Here is an 18,711-nt window from a genome sequence, read left to right as displayed (position 1 = left end):
GATTAAAAAATAAAAAGCGAAAGTTTGTAGAGTCAAACACAGAAACTTTAGAAAAGTATAGAATTCAAGAAAGGAAAAACTTTTGCATAAATTAGGACGAGTTTAAAAAGGAAGATGGAGTAGCAAAAATCATGGTATAAATGGTATATTTCATGAAATTATGTTGTTGTGAACATATCTAAAAAGATATATGGTGTAGGAGAGGAAGTTAGTGTTTGTTTGCGCTTGCGAAACCATTTTCCATAATTAAACTCTATCTAGGTTGCGTTAGGTAAGATGTTTGGAACTAAATTTCCTTTATAGGGCACCAAATTGGGGACTCAAAATCTCATTCCCAACTTTCATTCTTCATTCTTCATTCCTCATTCTCGTTCTCATTTTCAGCCAATTCTGACACCTCTTATTCCTAAGTAATAATAAATTTTTAGCGCCCAATAGTCCAGTTAGTGACCATGGGCGACAACCATGAAACGGAAAGTTGGCTATTTGTGAAACAAGTTGTCGAAGGACGATGGTTTTCAGTGTTCACCTCTTTTCCGATCATGATCGGTTGCGGTTCACCTTACTTGTTCGGAACATACTCCAAACTCTTAAAAACAAAATTTGACTACAATCAAACTCAACTTAATACCTTGGGATTTGCTAAAGATCTCGGCTCCAACCTTGGAGTTTTTGCCGGGCTTTTCGCCGAGGTGGCTCCTCCGTGGATGCTTTTCCTTGTGGGGATATCCTCCAATTTCTTCAGCTACTTTATGATTTGGCTCTCCGTTTCTAGCTACGTCCCAAAACCCCATTTATGGCTAATGTTTGTTTACATCTATATTACTTCTAATTCACAGAACTTCCCCAATACCGCCGTTATGGTCACTAGCGTTGGAAATTTTCCTGATCAACGCGGTATCATTTTGGGCCTTCTCAAGGGTTTCGTTGGCCTCGGTGGTGCCATCCTAACTCAGATTAATTTAGCAATCCACGGCAACCAAAATTCTATCGATCTTCTCCTTCTTCTTTCATGGCTACCCTCCATTGTATGTTTCTTGTGTTTTCTTCCAATTCGGACAATCAAAGCTCGAAAGCATCCAGAGGAGCTCAAAGTGTTCTACCACTTGCTTTACGTGTCCATAGCGATAGCGGTGTTCCTCTTTTTTCTCACCATAACCCAGAGAAACATTGCTTTCTCTCAGGCTGGTTATGCTGGTGGCGTCGCGGTCATCGTCGTCTTAATCTGTCTGCCCCTTCTGATAGCTATTAAAGAAGAACTTTTTCTCTTCAAACTCGGTAAACAAACCATGAATCCTTCTATTGTTGTTTCGATTCCCCGTGAACAACTTAAGGAAATTTCAAAAATTTCTTTGCCAAGTGTCTCAAATGTATGTAAGGAGCCGCAAAGAGGAGAAGATTTCAGCATCTTGCAAGCTCTTCTAAGCAAAGATATGGCTCTTATTTTCATAGCAACGGTTTCTGCATGTGGGTCGTCCGTTGCAGCCATTGACAATCTTGGGCAGATCGCCGAGTCACTTAAATATCCAAATCATTCCATAAGTATTTTGGTTTCATGGATTTCCATATTCAATTTCTTTGGTCGAGTCTTCTCCGGTTTCATCTCTGAAACCCTTATGACCAAATACAAATTACCCCGCCCTTTACTGTTCGGTCTTACCCAAGTTTTCACCTGCATCGGCTTGCTCTCCATCGCATTCCCTTATATAAATTCAGTCTATGTAGCTTCGTTGATCATTGGGTTTGGCCTTGGAGCCCAAACTCCATTGATATTCGCCATAATCTCTGATCTCTTCGGCCTCAAACATTACTCGACACTGCTCAACTGTGGGCAACTGGCTGTCCCACTTGGATCTTATATAATGAATGTGGAAGTAATAGGGAGGTTTTACGATGCAGAAGCCACTAAAATTGGAAATGTGAAGAACGGGAAGGGCCTTACTTGCACTGGAACTCATTGCTTTAATGAATCGTTCATGATTTTGGCTGCAGTGACCTTGTTTGGAGCGATGGCTTCATTGGTGCTAGCTTATAGAACTCGAGACTTCTACAAAGGAGATGTATATAAGAAATACAGAGATGACATGGAGGTTAAGCATTCGAACGTGGAATTATATTCTTCCGATGATAAGAACAATGAACACAAAATGAAAACTCATGATCAAAGTAAATAAGAGAAACTACTCAACAAAAGCATACCTACTTCAGGACATTCTACTTTAGTTTTAGCCTTTTGATTTTGTGTGGTTGGTGTTTCATTCTTTTATAAGGATTTCTTTAATACGTGACCATTTATAAATTTATTATCAAGAAAGTTGCATGACTAGTAAAACAAATTGTGGACATGGGAGAAGGGAGTTTGAAATTTAATGATTTTGGAACATTAGTGGTCGATATATTTAATATCAACTATCTTTTTATTTCTTACCATTGACATACTTTACATTTGATATGCCATATATATGCCATATACAAAATCGAGAGGGTCACTCTTGACTTAGAATGAAAATCGACTCGATAATTTCTATAATTTAAAAATAATAGTTAATCAAATAGATTTTTATATAATTCAACAAAAATTTACAAAAAGTAGGTTGTGGAAATCATTAACAAACATATCAAAAACAAAGTATACATTCAAAACATAAAATATCTAAATCATGACTTACATCTATGTTCTACCGTGACTCGTTTTTTGAAACTTCAAATAAAAAATTGCAAGAGGACTGACAAATAGATATCGAATGTACCATTTGAGATTTAATTAAACAAAATACAAATCAAGTACCAAAAAGATTGACGCCCTAGGAAAAGCCTCCTTCTTGGCCACATAACTCCCACAAATTTTCCACCTAGACTAATAAATCAACTATCACCTAAAAAACGAAAAAGGTAATATCTTGTGGGTATAAATAAACTCAATAAGTAATCTACTTATAAGTTCTTAATTGCATCCATGACTTAGTTAGCTATCATTGGCTTTCGTCTAAAATCTAGGAAGTTCAGACCTAAGTTGTACAACTAGCTAAGCTTTTGGGAGTTCCTGAAGTACCTAAGGTAGTTTCCATGCATGCCGTAAACCAAAATGTGGTTTAGAGGAAGTTCACGTAACCTGGTGTCGCAGGATCTCCTGAAGGGCCTAATTGAGCTTTAGAGTGAACAACTTACTTAACTAGCTTACATTTCTTAGGAAGTAAATTATGGGTATCCTAAATTGAAGAGGAGCAACCTCATCAAACATAATAACATGAAGGATGCTATGACATCATGAATCTTGAACATCATTTATGAAAAGGATAGTTGGTAACCCTCCACAAACCATAACGTCACACTAAAATGGAGGAAAGACCTCGTGTGGAGACAAACTACTGAGTCTACCTGTGTTGCCCATTCTCTTGCTTGAGATGGGTTTATGGAAAAAAAAAATCCTATTTAGAGACTCTTAACCATTTCCATACATGATAAAAGCATTAACACTAAACAACCTCAATGCACTACCTCTATGACCAAACTGAGTCAAACTCAATAGTACTCATCATGAAGCTACCACTAAACAGGGTATTTTTAGGTCTATTTGTGTCCCTGAGTATTAATAATTTCCTAGAGGGAATATGAAGTGGTCTTGGCTCTAGTGATATCATTCACCACTGCTAATAGGCAAGATAAGCTTTCCAAGTTCTCCTACATGCTATAATTGTAAACTAGGTACTTGTATTAAGGACTTTCTGGACTAATTCATGGGGTTAATTATAATCTAGGTGCACTAAAGTTCAGTTCTTTAAGCATAACTCACGAACCATTGGCCTTTGATTCACTGAAAATGTCCTAACATGATAATTGTGACATAACTCTAGTTCTAGTGCTCTAATCTTATCATAATTTTCTTATTCAAGTTTGTGCAAGGATTTAAATTTTGAAATCCTATTATTAGTGTTTTAACTAAAATCAAAGTTTCTAGCATAGCAAAAATCTTCTTATATAGCGTAAAACATTTAGTTCTCATCATGGAAGAATGTAGTCTTTTGACACGGATTCTTCTAACATGCAAATCAATATGCTGAGTGTAGCATTCTAATTATGCACTCTAGCTATTTAAAATAATCATGCTCATAAGCTATCATATCCCAACCATTCCTAATAATAACAACTTATGGGTCATTTTGTCCTTGGGCCCATTATGGGTCTTGATTGGTCTTAACACAATACCTGCAAAAGAAAGAAAAGTTGGAAAGTTGAGATAAGTAGAAGAGAAGAAAGAAAGAGTGGCTAGAGTACTCACCGGACCACCGCCGGAATTCGCCCTCAACCTTGATGTAGTTTCATGGACCTCTTTCTTGGAGTTATAGTGAGGTTCAAGAGGTCGGAGTCCCATTTGTTCCGTCAACAAACCGAGAAGGTCCGTGAGGTGAGTTATTGGTATTCTTCAGATCCAAGACCACCATTTGTGACTCGTGAATATGTTCATATAGGAGGATTTCTCTACAAGATCAGTGAAGAAACTTGCCCGGGAAATGTGACTGATATCGATATTTCGAGGTCTCTTTCCAAGAACTATAAGGAGGCAAACGACCTATTTTTAACTCTCTTATTTTGGTCTATGTTGAAGTAAAGTTTAAGAAAAAAAATATCCAGACCCAGTTTAAATCACGGTCTATAACTTTACCGACGAAACTATATCAGATTTGGATTCTGGATCAAAAGATATGAAAAAAGAGAAAATGGGAAAAAATCTAACCAAAAATTTGATTAGAGAGGGAGGGGGGGAGGGAGGCGATAGGAGAAACGTGTCGAGACCAGAGAGGGACACGAGTCAAGTTTTGGGTGGAGCCACGATTCGTATGCCACGTGGAGCAATGCAGCTTTGTCCTTTCTAAGACGGTCTGACCCAACCCACTAACTCGAGTAACGATCCACAACCCAGCGAAGCAGTCGACCCGCTGTCCAACCTTAACTGCCATCCAAAACCTAGTCCGTGACTCGCGTGTGAGACCTGCGATTGGAATCCTCCTGGGCACTCGGGGCGCACGGAAGGTGCGTGTAAGCTCCTTTTAGGCCCGTTCGATTTCTATTTGTCCGATTTTTATCCCCATTCTAATCCTAACCATGTTTTTATGTGAATTAGGACCTTATTGGAGAAAATCAGTATTTTTAGAAATGCTATTTGTGTAGAAACGCTAAATGAAGGGCATGCGTCAATCATGTAAGTCACCGGATTTTTAGGAAGCAATACTCGTAGGGATTGCTTGGAATGCATGCATGCTAGTGAATTTACCTTAGGTGGCAGCTTTCCATGACTGAATTTTAGTAATGTGATTATTACGAGTTTGGATGTAATATGTGAAGCATTATGAGAATCGTCTGAGTGTTGCACTTATGCTTTAAACTTCCGTTATATATGTATGTGTTTAATTCATGGTTAAAGGAAGATGAGAATTTGTGAACTTTGTGCTCCGGAAGCTTGATGGATGTTATCGCTCCGTTGAGCATGTATTTTTTTATTTTACATGAATTATGTATGATGATGCTAGAAAATAGTTGCACGCACACTTAGTTTTCATTATCCAGTATTATGTTAAGTCTAGAGATTTGTGGTTAGAATGACAAGTCATAGAAGCCTAATAAACCACCACGACATACAAACCACCTTAGGAGTACCCTTAGGCTGCAAGTGTATGAACGGTCTCTTAGCTTCATGAGGGACCAGGGATTCCCGATTAGAATCCACTGCTCCTAGCCGTTTTGCATGGGAAACGCGAGCCCATGTCGTACAGACCATTTAGTTGGATGAGATAAGGGAAGGGTAGCCCCTCCCCGATGAGGTGGACTATTATGGACCTAGGGGGTTGCAGCTCACTTCCTAGGTAAGATACCAAGTAGTCCCATAAGCCATTCTTGAGGTAGCTCCTCGTAGGTCACGAGTCATTCACAGCTTGGCGGCATAAGGGAACTCTTAGAGTTTAAATTAAAGGATAGAGAACCATGACACAATATCTAACACTAAAAAACATGAATAAATCTGAAATTATTATTACTCAAGAAAGACAATACAGAGAAAACTGAAATATGAAGTGTTGTACTGTAGGTGTATTTTACTAATGGTAAGACTTCTATTTAAACTGAAATAACTTCTATAAAGACTGAACCGATTTGCACCAAACTACTTAACGTGCAACTAATTTATTTGCAGAAATAAAGCTAACAGACTCCTAATAGAAATGAATAACTTGACTAATTCAAACTAGCAATAAGTTACACTAAATTCTGCAGCCTTCGTTAATGCAAGCTTATTTCTCAATAACTCCGAGAGTCTTACGAAAAACCTCAAACTTCACTTTGACAAGTGGCTTAGTAAATATGTCTGCAACTTGCTTATTAGTATGTATTTTTCAATTCAACATCCTGCAATAACACTTTCTCTCGAACATAATAATAATGAGTTTCAATATGTTTCGAACGAGAATGAAACACCGGATTTCCAGCAAGTTTTATTGCACTTTGATTATCACAATTAATTTGAGTGGGATGATTGAGAGTAGTCACCATTTCTCGAATAAGCCTCCTGAGCCACAAACATTCTTGAGTAGCCATTGTAGCAGCTACATATTTTGCTTCACAACTGGACAAAGCAATAGTGCTTTGCTTTTTACTGCACCATGAAATTGCAGCTGAGCCTACTGTAAAACAAAAACTTGTTGTGGAGCATCTGTCGTTCACGTCACTAGCCCAATCAGCATCCACAAAACTACTTAAGAAAAATGACTTTGATTTCTCATACATGAATCCATAATTTAGAATGTCATTGATGTAACAAAGAATCCTTTTTGCTGCAATTAAATGAGTCTCATGTGGCTTATCCATAAATTGAGACATAACTCCTACTGAAAAGAAATGTCTGGCTTGTGATAGTTAAATAGAATAAACTACCAACAAGGTGCAGAAAGAATGTACCATCTTCTAATGACTTCCCTTAATTTCTAGCTAATTTGAGATTTGGTTATATAGGAGTAATTTTATCTCTTGAATTCTCTATACGAAACCGCTGCAATAAACATGCTATATATTCTTTTTTAGAGAGAAAATAACCATCACACTTCTTAGTTTCCAAACCCAGAAAACAATCAGCTTCACCTAATCTTGTCATTCCAAAACGAACAGACAAGACATCTTTGAGACTACTGATTTCAAAAATATCATCACGAGTAATAATCACGTCATCAACCTAAAGTAAGGGCAGGGTGCATACAGTTGTTTTTTTCTTAACATATAAGCTCGAATTAGCACATGAAGACTTAAAACAACAAAAATTAAGATATTGAGCAATCTTACCAAACCAAGCACGAGGAGCTTGCTCGAGTCCGTACAATGTCTTCTTAAGTCTGCACACATAATCAGGATATTCCTTAGAGGTAAATCCTTGCGGCTGCTCCATAAAAATATCACGATCCAACTCTCCGTAAAAGAAAGCATTTTCCACATCAAGCTGCCAAAACTTTCAGCCTTTACTAGCAGCTAAAGAGATGATTGTCCGTAATGATGTCATCCTTGCAACCGAACTAAAAGCCTCATCATAGTCTCGACCATATTGCTGAGAGAACCCACGAGAAACAAGACGAGCTTTGTGTCTATCAATTCTATCATCAGCTTTTTTCTTCAACTTGTAAACCCTCTTACAAGTAATTGAATCGGCATCATGAGACTTGGGTACAAGCTCACAGGTGTCATTTTTTTCAAGTGCTGAAATTTGTTCCATCATTGCATTTTCCCATTCTGAAATCCCTTTAGCTTCACTATACAACTTCGGCTCATTTTCCCTTGTATCTCCCATAAAAAAACAAGATAGAACAGAAAATTGTCAACTACAAAATCGGACAAATGATCTCGTAACTTTTTCTGTCTTTGAGGATTTTTTCTTGTGTCAACCTCAATATTTGTAGTGGCTTGTGTATTCTCCTCAGCTTGAATGTCTGTCGCAATTGAAAATTTTCTTTCTCCCTAACGTAGAATCATTAGGAAAGCGTGCAATAGTAGTTATAATTTTGCTGCCATCTGCATCGTCTTTGTAACATGAAATTTCATCAAACACCACATCACGAGATACAATAACCTTCTTTGTTTCCAAATCCATACCCCACCAACGCTTTTTATGAGTATCATAGCCAACAAAAATGCTTTTCTTGTCTTTTGGGTAAAGTTTAGTTCGATTATGTTTCAGTACATGAACATAACAAATAGACCCAAAATTACGAAAATAACTCACTTTGGATTTACGATGATAAATTAGGTCGAATGGTGATGATTCTGTCCCTGACCATGGAGGCACCCATTTACAACATGACAAGCTATTTGAAAAAACGATGCCCATAACTCTCTTGGAAGACTCCTCGCATGCAGCCAAGACAAGCAAACTGATGTAAGATGAGCTAACTTGTGCTCAGCCACCCCATTTTGTTGCGGGGGTTCTGGACAAGTTAGTTGACCCTGAATCCCATGCTCATTGGAGTATTCCATAAAATCATTTGAAAGAAATTTCCCTCCATTATCAGTGCGCAAGCACTAGATTTTCAATTCAAATTCTTTTTCTACAGCATACTTAAACTTGTTAGTGAAAGAATGAGTGATTGAATGGTTGATAAGAAGATTATATTATGAAGAGTAAGAATGCTCTATATATATACAAATAATACAAAAAGATATTTAGAAAATCTATCTAAAAATATGCAGAAAATCTGGTAACAAACGAGTAAACGAATAAAAAACTAAATCAAATCAAAATTAAATCAAATCAAAATTAAATCAAATCAAAGCTATATCTAACTCTTAACTATAAGGAGATTTAATCAAATACAACAATCTAAACAAATACATGATCTTTTAACACTCCTCCTTGTTTAGATGTTGTGAACTCGAAGCTTTTTCCTAAAGATCCATCTTACTCAAATTATCTATCTGTTCAGAGGTCAATTAACCAATTCCCAGGTTTTGTCTTTCTCGATCATCGAAAGCTCCTCCTTTGACACGTGCATCTCATCAACCAAAGCATCTTGTCGTTCATCTTTAGACTCTTCTTGTCGTTCATCTTCAGACTCTTCTTGTCATTCATCTTCAGACTCTTCTAGTCGTTCATCTTCAGACTCTTCTAACATGCTACCAAAGATTAAATTGTTTGGTACATTAGAAATCTGATTCACCTTCGTCAATTCTTACCAATTCCATTGCGCATTTCCAATAAAATGAATATCTCGGCTCACAATAACACGACTAGTGTGTGGTTGAAAAACTCTGTAAGTTTTGAATATAGTGCTATACCAAACAAAGATGCCAGCTTCTGCCTTTTTGTCAAGCTTGTCATGCTTATCATGCTTGACCTGTGGAATGTAAGTGAAGCAAAGACCCCCATAGGAACTTTAAAGAAGGTTTGTAACCATATCAAGCTTCAAATGGTGTCAGGTTCTTCACAGATTTTGTTGATATTCGATTTTGCAAGTACACAGCAGTGTTTGCTGCTTCTCCCCAAAAACGTTTTGGAAGATTCTTCTCATGAAGCATGCATCTCGTCATCTCCATTATGAATCTATTCCTCCTTTCACTAACGCCATTCTGTTGAGGAGTGCATGGTGCTGTCAATTGATGTTCAATTCCAGCCTCTTCACAAAACCTGTTAAAAGTTTCAAAAGTGTACTACTTGCCATTATCTGATCTTACAGTCTGAATCAAGCATGCAATTTCATTCTCAACTCTGGCTTTGAATTTCCAAAATACACCCGCAACTTCTGACTTTTGCTTCATAAAGAAGATCCAACACATTCTTGTTAGATCAGCAATAAAAATAATGTAATAAAGATTACCATTTAATGATGGTGTTCGCTGAGGACCACAAAGATCAGTACGAACCAGCTGCAGTTTTTTCGAGGCTCTCTATGCCTGTTTAGGAAAGGGTTGCCTATGTTGCTTCCAAAAATTACTAGCACCGCAAAGAGGCATGTCATCAACAATGTCAGCGAGTCCTGCCAGTTTCTTTGACTGCTTATGAAGCAAACCTCGATGATGAAAGTGCCCAAGTCTTTTGTGCCAAATCTCAGTGGCACTAACTCTAGATATAAAGGCCGTCGGATTTAGAGAAAAGATTTTTCCTTTCATTTTCACATTGAACAAGTCTTTGCCACTAGCATCTCTGATCAAGGACTGCTTATTCTCAAACAACACTTTAGAGCCTTTATCAAGTAGCTGACCAAAGCTTAAGAGATTTTGATCAATTTTAGGCACAAATAAACCATCTCGAATAAATTTTGTACCTTCATAGCTTGTTATAGCTACTATGCCTTTTCCCTTGACTTCCAAGTGTTCACCACTACCAATCCTCACTCTCTTGACTTCAGTGTCTCTTAATTCCTCAATAAACTGCTTGTCATATGTCATGTGATTTGTGCACCCACTGTCATTCAACCATCTCTCGCTTGATTCTTTGCCTGTGGAAGAAGTGACCATAAACAATTGATCTTCTTCTTCTTCTTCTTCTTGATCAACTACATGTGCATCTACTTCTTTCACCTGATCTTTGGCTTTGCAGATCACAACTTCATGTCCAAGTTGATTGCATTTGGAGTAGAAGGTGTTAGGTCTTCTCCAACACTTGTATGGTGGATGACCTTTCTTCTCACAATGGCAGCAAGGTGGATAGGATTTTTCGAAACCTCCTCTTTTTGTCTTCTGATAATTGGCAGATGGATCTCCATTCGTTGATTGATTTTTGAAAATTTTCTTGTTTTTATACCTGCTGTTGTTTTGATGCTTGACATGTAGCACACCTTCAATCACCCCTTCTTGCCGCCTCATAGACCTCCTTTGCTCTTGTGCTTGTAAAGCATTCAAGAGCTCTGTAAGAGAAATCTTTGACAAGTCTTTGGTGTTCTCCAGAGTAGTAATGGTGGCTTCAAACTTCTCTGGAACAGTGACTAGCAGCTTTTCAACGATCCTGGAATCATTTAACACAAAACCAAGCAATCTCACCTTGTTGGCAATGCTGAGAAGTTTGTCAGAGTACTCTTTCACTGAATCCGACTCCTTCATCTTCTGCAACTCGAAATCCCTTATCAAATTCAGGACTTTCATTCCACGAATCCTCTCATCTCCTTCATATTCAGCCTTGAGATAATCTCAGATTTTCTTTGCTGTTTTGAGGGACATTATTTGCATGAAGATCCTTTGAGTACCTTATTCTGGGGACACTATGGATGCGGTCCACTTTTGTATATGATATAAACAATGTGATCACTAAATTGTACATGTGAAGACATGTGAGTGAGGGCATCCTATGCAATGAGTATTGCATAAGATCGGACCATGAAGAAAATCACTCTCACTTTATAATGTTGTTTACTGTTGAGACTGATTTTCATTTCATTCGATGACCTAGGTAACTCGATCTTAATCCTAAGCTAACCATGAACTCCTGTTTATTTGGAATTATCCTTAGATTTGCATGGGTGAGAGTGGCTCAAGTTTGCCGACTCAATAGACCTCCCATTTCAGGGGTAAGACTGGGTGAATAGCTGGGGACGTGGGGTGCAAGATGGAATTCGCTCCTACCCACTTTTAGGGATAGAAGAGAGGTAGTTCCCTTAAGTACTGACTCCAGATCTTGAACAAGGGGCCCCACCCACTCATTGGCCTGAGAGGGATTCGGTTTACTGGTTGAACCACAAACCAATTGTTCATAAGAGGATCGGTGGGACATAAGAAACAAGAAGCAACTTCAGGGGTAAAACGGCTAATTGACCCAGCTTTAGCTACGAACAACCTGTGAAGGATCGACTTACTAATCATGGTTATATCAAATGGACAGAAATATATCTATAGTGAGGGGAGTACAACTACTAGGCTATAGTGGAGTGTCCTAGTAGTTAACGAGTGTTGTTGATTAACAAGGTTAATGAGTTTAACGGGTTAATCTTGGATCGTTGGAGCCCATGATCTATAGGTCCATTAGGTCCCTCTGCTAGCTCATATCGAACTAAACAATAGAATAGTGTGACGAGTGAGTTCGAAGTGTTCGAATTCAAATTAGAGAATATGCGCTACATTGTACGATATATTTAACCGCATTTTTGTTTTATTTACGAATTAAACAAAAAGAGAGAATTTGAGATATTTAAATAAGTTTTAAAGATTTTAATCAAATATGTATCGGAATTGATTGAGATTGGCTTTTGAGTTAATATTAAATATTAATTAAATAGTTTAATTACTCATTTAATATTACTTTAATTTGAAATTAATTATTCAAATTAATTGTTGAATTAAAATGAAGAAAGTCAAAATGTTGGCTTCATTTAATGTAAAAATTCATGTCAGTGGAATTTTGAGGTGTCAAAATTTTGTTTAACCAAACTTGCATGCTTGCCAAATAAACCCCACAAGTTTGAGTGAAATTTTGAGTATCAAAATTTGGTGATCTCAAATTTGCATGAACATGCAAACATGACTCTATAAATAGAGTGATCATGGTACATGAAAGTTCTTCTCGGTGAAAAACCTTGAGAAAAACCTCTCACAAACACTCTCTTCATATATACAAAATCCCTCCCAAGTCTAGTCACTCACCGGATTCCACAATCCCGTTCTAAGGGCGGAGGATAGTGGAGAAGACACTAGTGGTGGTTCGAAACCGGTTCGTGAGGAAAAAGGAATTTGAACTACAAAAGGTTAGTATTCAAACTCATTAAGTTTTAATACTTGTGAACATGCTAGTTATTTACTATAATTGATGTTCTAAAAGTGCCTAAGATTCAAGTTGCTTCCGCATGTGTTATATTAACACCATCACAAACTTCTATTCCAGTGACTAGCAGCTTTTCAACGATCCTGGAATCATTTAACACAGAACCAAGCAATCTCACCTTGTTGGCAGTGTTGAGAAGTCTGTTAGAGTACTCTTTCACCGACTCCGATTCCGACTCCTTCATCTTCCGCAACTCGAAATTCCTAATCAAATTCAGGACTTTTATTCCACAAATCCTCTCATCTCCTTCATATTCGGCCTTGATATAATCCCAGATTTCCTTTGCTGTTTTGAGGGACATTATTTGTATGAAGATCATTTGAGATACAGCGGCAAATAGGCAAGCTTTTGCCTTTGATTTTCTCGTCTTCTTTTCCTTCTGTACTTTGATTTGTGCTACAGTAGGATTTGCTGGAAGCGGAGGGACCTCGTAATCCTCTTCTATTACTTCCCAAATATCCAAAGCCTCTAGATAACTCTCCATACGAACTGCCCACATTTGATTATTGTCTCCATCGAAGACTGGTGGTGCAACAGCTGAAAAACTGGATTCTCCTTCCATTTTGATCTCACCGATCACTTAAGAAAATAGCTCTGATACCAACTGTTAATGAAATAATGAGTGATTGAATGGTTGATAAGAAGATTATATTATGAAGTGCAAGAATGCTCTCTCTGTATATATAAACAATACAAAAAGATATTTAAAGAATCTACCTAAAAATCGGTAGAAAATCGGTTAACAAACCAGTAAAGAAATAAAAAACTAAATCAAATCAAAACTAAATCAAATTAAAATTAAATCAAATCAAAACTAAATCTAACTCTTAACTATAAAGGAGATTTAATCAGATACAACAATCTAAACAAATACGTCATCTGTAACAAAACTGAATAAACTTTGAAAAAAACTTCACTTTTGTGTTCTAAGAAGTATGCCCAACTGAAACGAGAGAAATCATCCACAAACACCATCACGTACTGAAGGCCGGTATAGCTTGTTGTTCGCGTTGGACCCAAAAGATCAGAATTGATGAATTTCAATACTGTTGAAGCTCTACTCCATGAGCTTGGGAAAGGAAGACGATGAGACTTGCCATATTGACAGCCTGGACAAATCTCATCATGCTGAATATCTTTTTAAATAGGAACGATGTTGTTTTGTGGATATTTTCTGCAACAACTGAAAAACTCACCTAACCCAAACGAACATGCCAAAACGTTGAGCTTGCATTATGACCAATTTTCTTGATATATTCATCCCTAGCCGATAAAACATACAAGGATTCTTTTTTTTTTTCCAAAGAACAGGATATCAACAGCAACATGTTTCACATAAGAAAGAATTTGAATATCTTTAGGACCAAAAAGAATATACTCTCCTGAATCTGTTATTTGTGATACAGAAAGCAAGATTTTTCTTCAAACCAGGAACATGATAATTCAATGTTGTCTAGAGTATCTACGGGAATTTGTGTGTCATCACATTCAATTAAATTAATTAGAATTATAAATTAATTAGAAATTAAATGTGGGTTAAGAAAAATTAATGCTTAGTTTTGATGAAATGTTAATTAAAGTAGAAGGGATTAAACTTGTAACCTACAAATGAATGAATGTCTCATTTTGGTGAGAGCATGTAGTTATGCTTTGGGTTATTTTAGGGTAACAAAAAGACAATGTTTATGTTGAGATGAGGAAGTTTGAGTTTGGCTTCTTGTCCATTAAAATTTACCAAAGCGCACCAAACTATCGAACTGAATTGGTTTTAAAAGAGTGAGGCACTGAATTGCTTGGCACCAAGAAAAGATATGGGCAACAAGGGAGGATCAGAAGCTTGGGCTTTCATCAAACAAGTGGTAGCAGGACGATGGTTTAGTGTATTCGCGGGACTGATAATGATGATCGGCAACGGCACCACTTACGTGTTTCCAACATATTCGAAAGTCATAAAAACCCAATTTGATTACAGCCAAACCCAAATTAACACATTGGGATTCGCCAAAGATCTCGGGTCGAACATCGGAATTATCGCGGGGCTTCTGGCGGAGGTGACTCCGACGTGGGTTCTCTTCATAATTGGGGCATTTCAAAATTTCACCGGCTTCTTCTTGATTTGGCTCTCCATAACTGCCCGGATCGCCAAGCCAAAATTCTGGCAAATGTTCATTCTGGTTTGCTTCAGTACTAATTCTTCAAATTGGGCAAACACTGCCATTATGGTGACGAGCGTGAGAAACTTCCCCGACCGACGAGGGATCATTTTGGGTCTTCTTAAAGGGTACGTGGGTATTGGAGGTGCCATCATAAGCCAACTTTATTTAGCCATTTACGGCCACGATGATCCATCCAATCTGGTTCTTCTTTTCGCATGGCTCCCCTCTCTCCTAATCCTCATCCTTTTCCCCTCAATTCGACCCATCCGTATCCGTAAGCATCCCGATGAACTCAAAGTGTTTTACCAGTTACTTTACGTCTCAATTCTTCTGGCCATTTTCATCTTGTTTTTAACCATTGCACAAAAACAAGTGGTTTTCTCTCAAGCTGGGTACGTAGGTGGCGCATCCTTTGTGGTTTGCTTACTATGCGTACCCATTTTAATCGCATGTAGAGAAGAGTTGTTGCTCTACAAACTCAACAAGCAAACCGTTGGTCCTTCTGTCCCAGTCTCCATGCTTCACCAAAACCCTCCTACCCTCGCTACCTCTGCCAGTTCGGAAGTCCCCGAGGTTTCGCCCTCGTGTTGCCAAAACATATGGAACAAGCCTGAAAGAGGGGAGGATTTCACTATCTTGCAAGCCGTGTTCAGCAAAGATATGGCTCTTATTTGCTTAGCTACATTTTCTGGATGTGGGTCCTCTCTAGCCGCTATAGATAATCTAGGTCAAGTTGGGGAATCACTTGGCTACCCACAACGAGCCATAGGCATCCTTGTTTCGTGGGTTTCCATATTCAATTTCTTCGGCCGAGTTTTCTCTGGCTTCATCTCAGAAACCCTCATGACTAAATACAAGTTGCCTCGTCCTCTAACCTTTGCTTTTGCCTTTCTCATCACTTGCATTGGCCAGCTTTTCATCGCCTACCCTTTCCCAGGCTCCGTCTACTTAGCTGCCATAATTATTGGGTTTGGATTTGGAGCTCAAAATCCAATGCTATTTGCCGTAATATCTGAGATGTTTGGTCTTAAACGTTACTCGACGCTGTTCAATTGTGGGCAATTGGCAGCCCCACTTGGGTCTTACATACTGAACGTGGATGTTGTCGGGAAGCTGTACGATATGGAAGCTTTACGTGAACATAAGCAGATTGCGGGGAAGGGGTTAACTTGCACTGGAGCTCATTGCTTTGGTGGGTCTTTCACAATATTGGCTGCAGCGACATTGTTTGGAGCCGTGATTATGTTTGTGTTGGCTTACCGGACTCGAGAATTCTACAAAAGGGATGTGTATAAGAACTTTAACGAGGAGATATGGATTCCACAAACGGAAATGGAGTTCTATCACTTAGATAACAAGAAGAACATTGAGGATTAAATCCAAACCATTAATCTTTCAAACCTCCCATGGGCACTGAATTTGAGGACACCCATAGGGTCCTTTGAGAAAGATATTTTCTGAGAGGGAAGATTCAAATATTTGTATCACTAATTTTTTAAAATTTCATTTTAATATGATTATTCATTAAATTATTAACATAAAACTTTATTATAAGACTTTTTTGTTGACAGAACATGAAATATCGAAAAAAATGAGCAGAAATGACCATATTTTTCTTTTGAAATAGAGCTGCCACTACATGCATCACATGACTGTTAACTCACGACAACATATTAAGACATATAACATACATAACCTATGGGATAGTAGCTCGTAATTTCATTTTTAGCTTAAAATATAATTTAAATTGACCATTTATAACTCATATTAACCTAAAATGCCTCAATAAGGTTAAAAATAGCTCTAGAAGGGCCAAGGGCCAAAAGCGTAGGGAAGGAGTCCAAAAACCCTAATCCAACCCGAATAAGCACATTAGAAGTCGTGGAGCACTGAGTCATGTTGAAGCTAAGCCGAGCTAAAGACAGTGGCGCGTACAGGTCAAAACTGTGATCGAGTTCCGTTTGTGGGTCGATTTTTGGGATAGGAGTTCACGCGAGTTGTAGAATTGAGTCGGGGCAGGAGTGCACGCGATGTGCCATCGAGGAGGTTGAGCCCCGAAGGGGGGTGGACACGAGGCGGTGTGCCTGCAAGGATGTTCGGCCCCAATGGGGGATTGATAGGGGGGTCCCACATTCATTGGAGAAGGGAACGAGTGCTAGCGAGTACGCTTGGTCCTGAAGGGGAGTGGATTGTAAGATCCCACGTCGGTTGGGGAGGAGAACGAAACACCCTTTACAAGGGCGTGGAAACCTCTCCCTAGCAAACATGTTTTAAAAACCTTGATGGGAAGCCCAAAAAAGGAAAGTACAAAGAACAATATCTGCTCGTGGTAGACTTCAACAACCTCTCCTTTGGAGACCCATTTTAAAACCCCTTTTTAAAGGGACATTCTTTTAAGAAAATAGAGAAGGGAAATAACTTTTGGAAACCGAAGTTTAACCAAGTTTTTCATAATTAAATGGTATGAATTTAATTTTTATAGATTCTTTGAGAAAAACTTTTAACTTTGTTCAACTAGTTAAGTGGAAAACATATGAAAATGGGATGAGTTATGCTCAATAATAGAATTTAATATGTGCTAGTATCATATGTTAAAATAAATATGGGTCTTCCAATGGATCTCCTACTTTTTCGAGGCCATATGAGTACTTAGTAGTTGGCAGTCACAAGGGTCGCTCCCTCTTAGAACTTGACACGACGTTATGGATCTGTTCACCAATAATCTTTTGTGGATAAAAATTCGGTATTGATCAAATTTATTCCACGATGACCCTAGCAAATCATTCAGTATTAGAACTGAAACGATGTAGCGCCTCATAATTCTAAGATACACAGGATCACGACATAGGCGTAAATAAAGTGGTTAACTAATTTACCTTAAGGATCCTATACTCAACCCTAAGGATTAGATGTACCCTAAGCAACTTTGTGGTCAAATGTCACATCTATTGGATTGATATGGCAACTCCAGAGGGAGAATAGGGTTTTAAATAAAAAAGTATTTAAATATGCTTAATTTTCATAATTATCCAACTTTTTAGATCTATTATAACTCTATTCAAAACAATAAATAATTATGAAAGGCTTAGAATATGGAATAAATCACGATATTAATTTCACAGTTCAATAGGGAAGAGTAAGAAAATTTAACATTGTATCCCTTACACTGGTTCGATCAAACTCGACTTACTCCACTCACCAAGTACCTAGAGAATTTTGAAAAGAACCTTACTTCACTCCTTCCACAGATCAGAGTAAAATTGCTACAAACTCTTTTTACGAGTTTAAAAGCAAACTCAATACTTTATAAGACTTAAGATCAAACCGTTATAGTTGTTGAAATTTTAAATAGCTGAGGTCAAGAGTAGATTTACCATTTGAATACTCAAAACAATATACTCAAAATATAATATAACTCTCTCTAAAGAAGATTAAAAAATAAAAAGCGAAAGTTTGTAGAGTCAAACACAGAAACTTTAGAAAAGTATAGAATTCAAGAAAGGAAAAACTTTTGCATAAATTAGGACGAGTTTAAAAAGGAAGATGGAGTAGCAAAAATCATCGTATAAATGGTATATTTCATGAAATTATGTTGTTGTGAACATATCTAAAAAGATATATGGTGTAGGAGAGGAAGTTAGTGTTTGTTTGCGCTTGCGAAACCATTTTCCATAATTAAACTCTATCTACGTTGCGTTAGGTAAGATGTTTTGGAACTAAATTTCCTTTATAGGGCACCAAATTGGGGACTCAAAATCTCATTCCCAACTTTCATTC

At 37.7% G+C, this 18,711-nt stretch overlaps 3 protein-coding genes across 3 annotated transcripts; 2 read left to right on the top strand and 1 right to left on the bottom strand.

The window, feature by feature from the left end:
* Window positions 1–452: 452 nt before the first annotated feature.
* LOC147786519 (protein NUCLEAR FUSION DEFECTIVE 4-like) lies at window positions 453–2,174 on the top strand. The gene has a single exon (XM_087120481.1). It carries the CDS (start codon window positions 453–455, stop codon window positions 2,172–2,174), a length of 1,722 nt encoding a protein of 573 aa, XP_086976607.1.
* Window positions 2,175–7,492: 5,318 nt separating this feature from the next.
* Window positions 7,493–13,079, bottom strand: LOC147786518 (uncharacterized). Its single transcript, XM_087120480.1, has 3 exons — window positions 12,828–13,079; window positions 9,963–11,070; window positions 7,493–7,818 (listed from the first exon to the last, which is right to left on the bottom strand). Exons 1-3 carry the CDS (start codon window positions 13,077–13,079, stop codon window positions 7,493–7,495), a joined length of 1,686 nt encoding a protein of 561 aa, XP_086976606.1.
* Window positions 13,080–14,589: 1,510 nt separating this feature from the next.
* Window positions 14,590–16,311, top strand: LOC147786517 (protein NUCLEAR FUSION DEFECTIVE 4-like). Its single transcript, XM_087120479.1, has one exon. It carries the CDS (start codon window positions 14,590–14,592, stop codon window positions 16,309–16,311), a length of 1,722 nt encoding a protein of 573 aa, XP_086976605.1.
* The last annotated feature ends 2,400 nt before the right edge of the window (window positions 16,312–18,711 follow it).

This window comes from Cucurbita pepo, chromosome 20, assembly GCF_057944985.1.
Source record: "Cucurbita pepo subsp. pepo isolate OVF chromosome 20, ASM5794498v1, whole genome shotgun sequence".
Lineage (NCBI taxonomy): Eukaryota > Viridiplantae > Streptophyta > Magnoliopsida > Cucurbitales > Cucurbitaceae > Cucurbita > Cucurbita pepo.
This window is presented reverse-complemented; position numbering and strand designations above follow the sequence as displayed.

Bases quoted from the DNA above. Each gene is read 5' to 3' on its own strand.
- LOC147786519 (XM_087120481.1), top strand. From the start codon at position 453: ATGGGCGACAACCATGAAACGGAAAGTTGGCTATTTGTGAAACAAGTT.
- LOC147786518 (XM_087120480.1), bottom strand. From the start codon at position 13,079: ATGTCCCTCAAAACAGCAAAGGAAATCTGGGATTATATCAAGGCCGAA. The intron at 11,071-12,827 runs GTTTGTGATGGT...TTCGAGTTGCAG, and splicing joins TGCTAGTCACTGGAATAGAA to AAGATGAAGGAGTCGGATTC. The intron at 7,819-9,962 runs GTAATTTTTGGA...TTTTTATGGGAG, and splicing joins CATGCCTCTTTGCGGTGCTA to ATACAAGGGAAAATGAGCCG.
- LOC147786517 (XM_087120479.1), top strand. From the start codon at position 14,590: ATGGGCAACAAGGGAGGATCAGAAGCTTGGGCTTTCATCAAACAAGTG.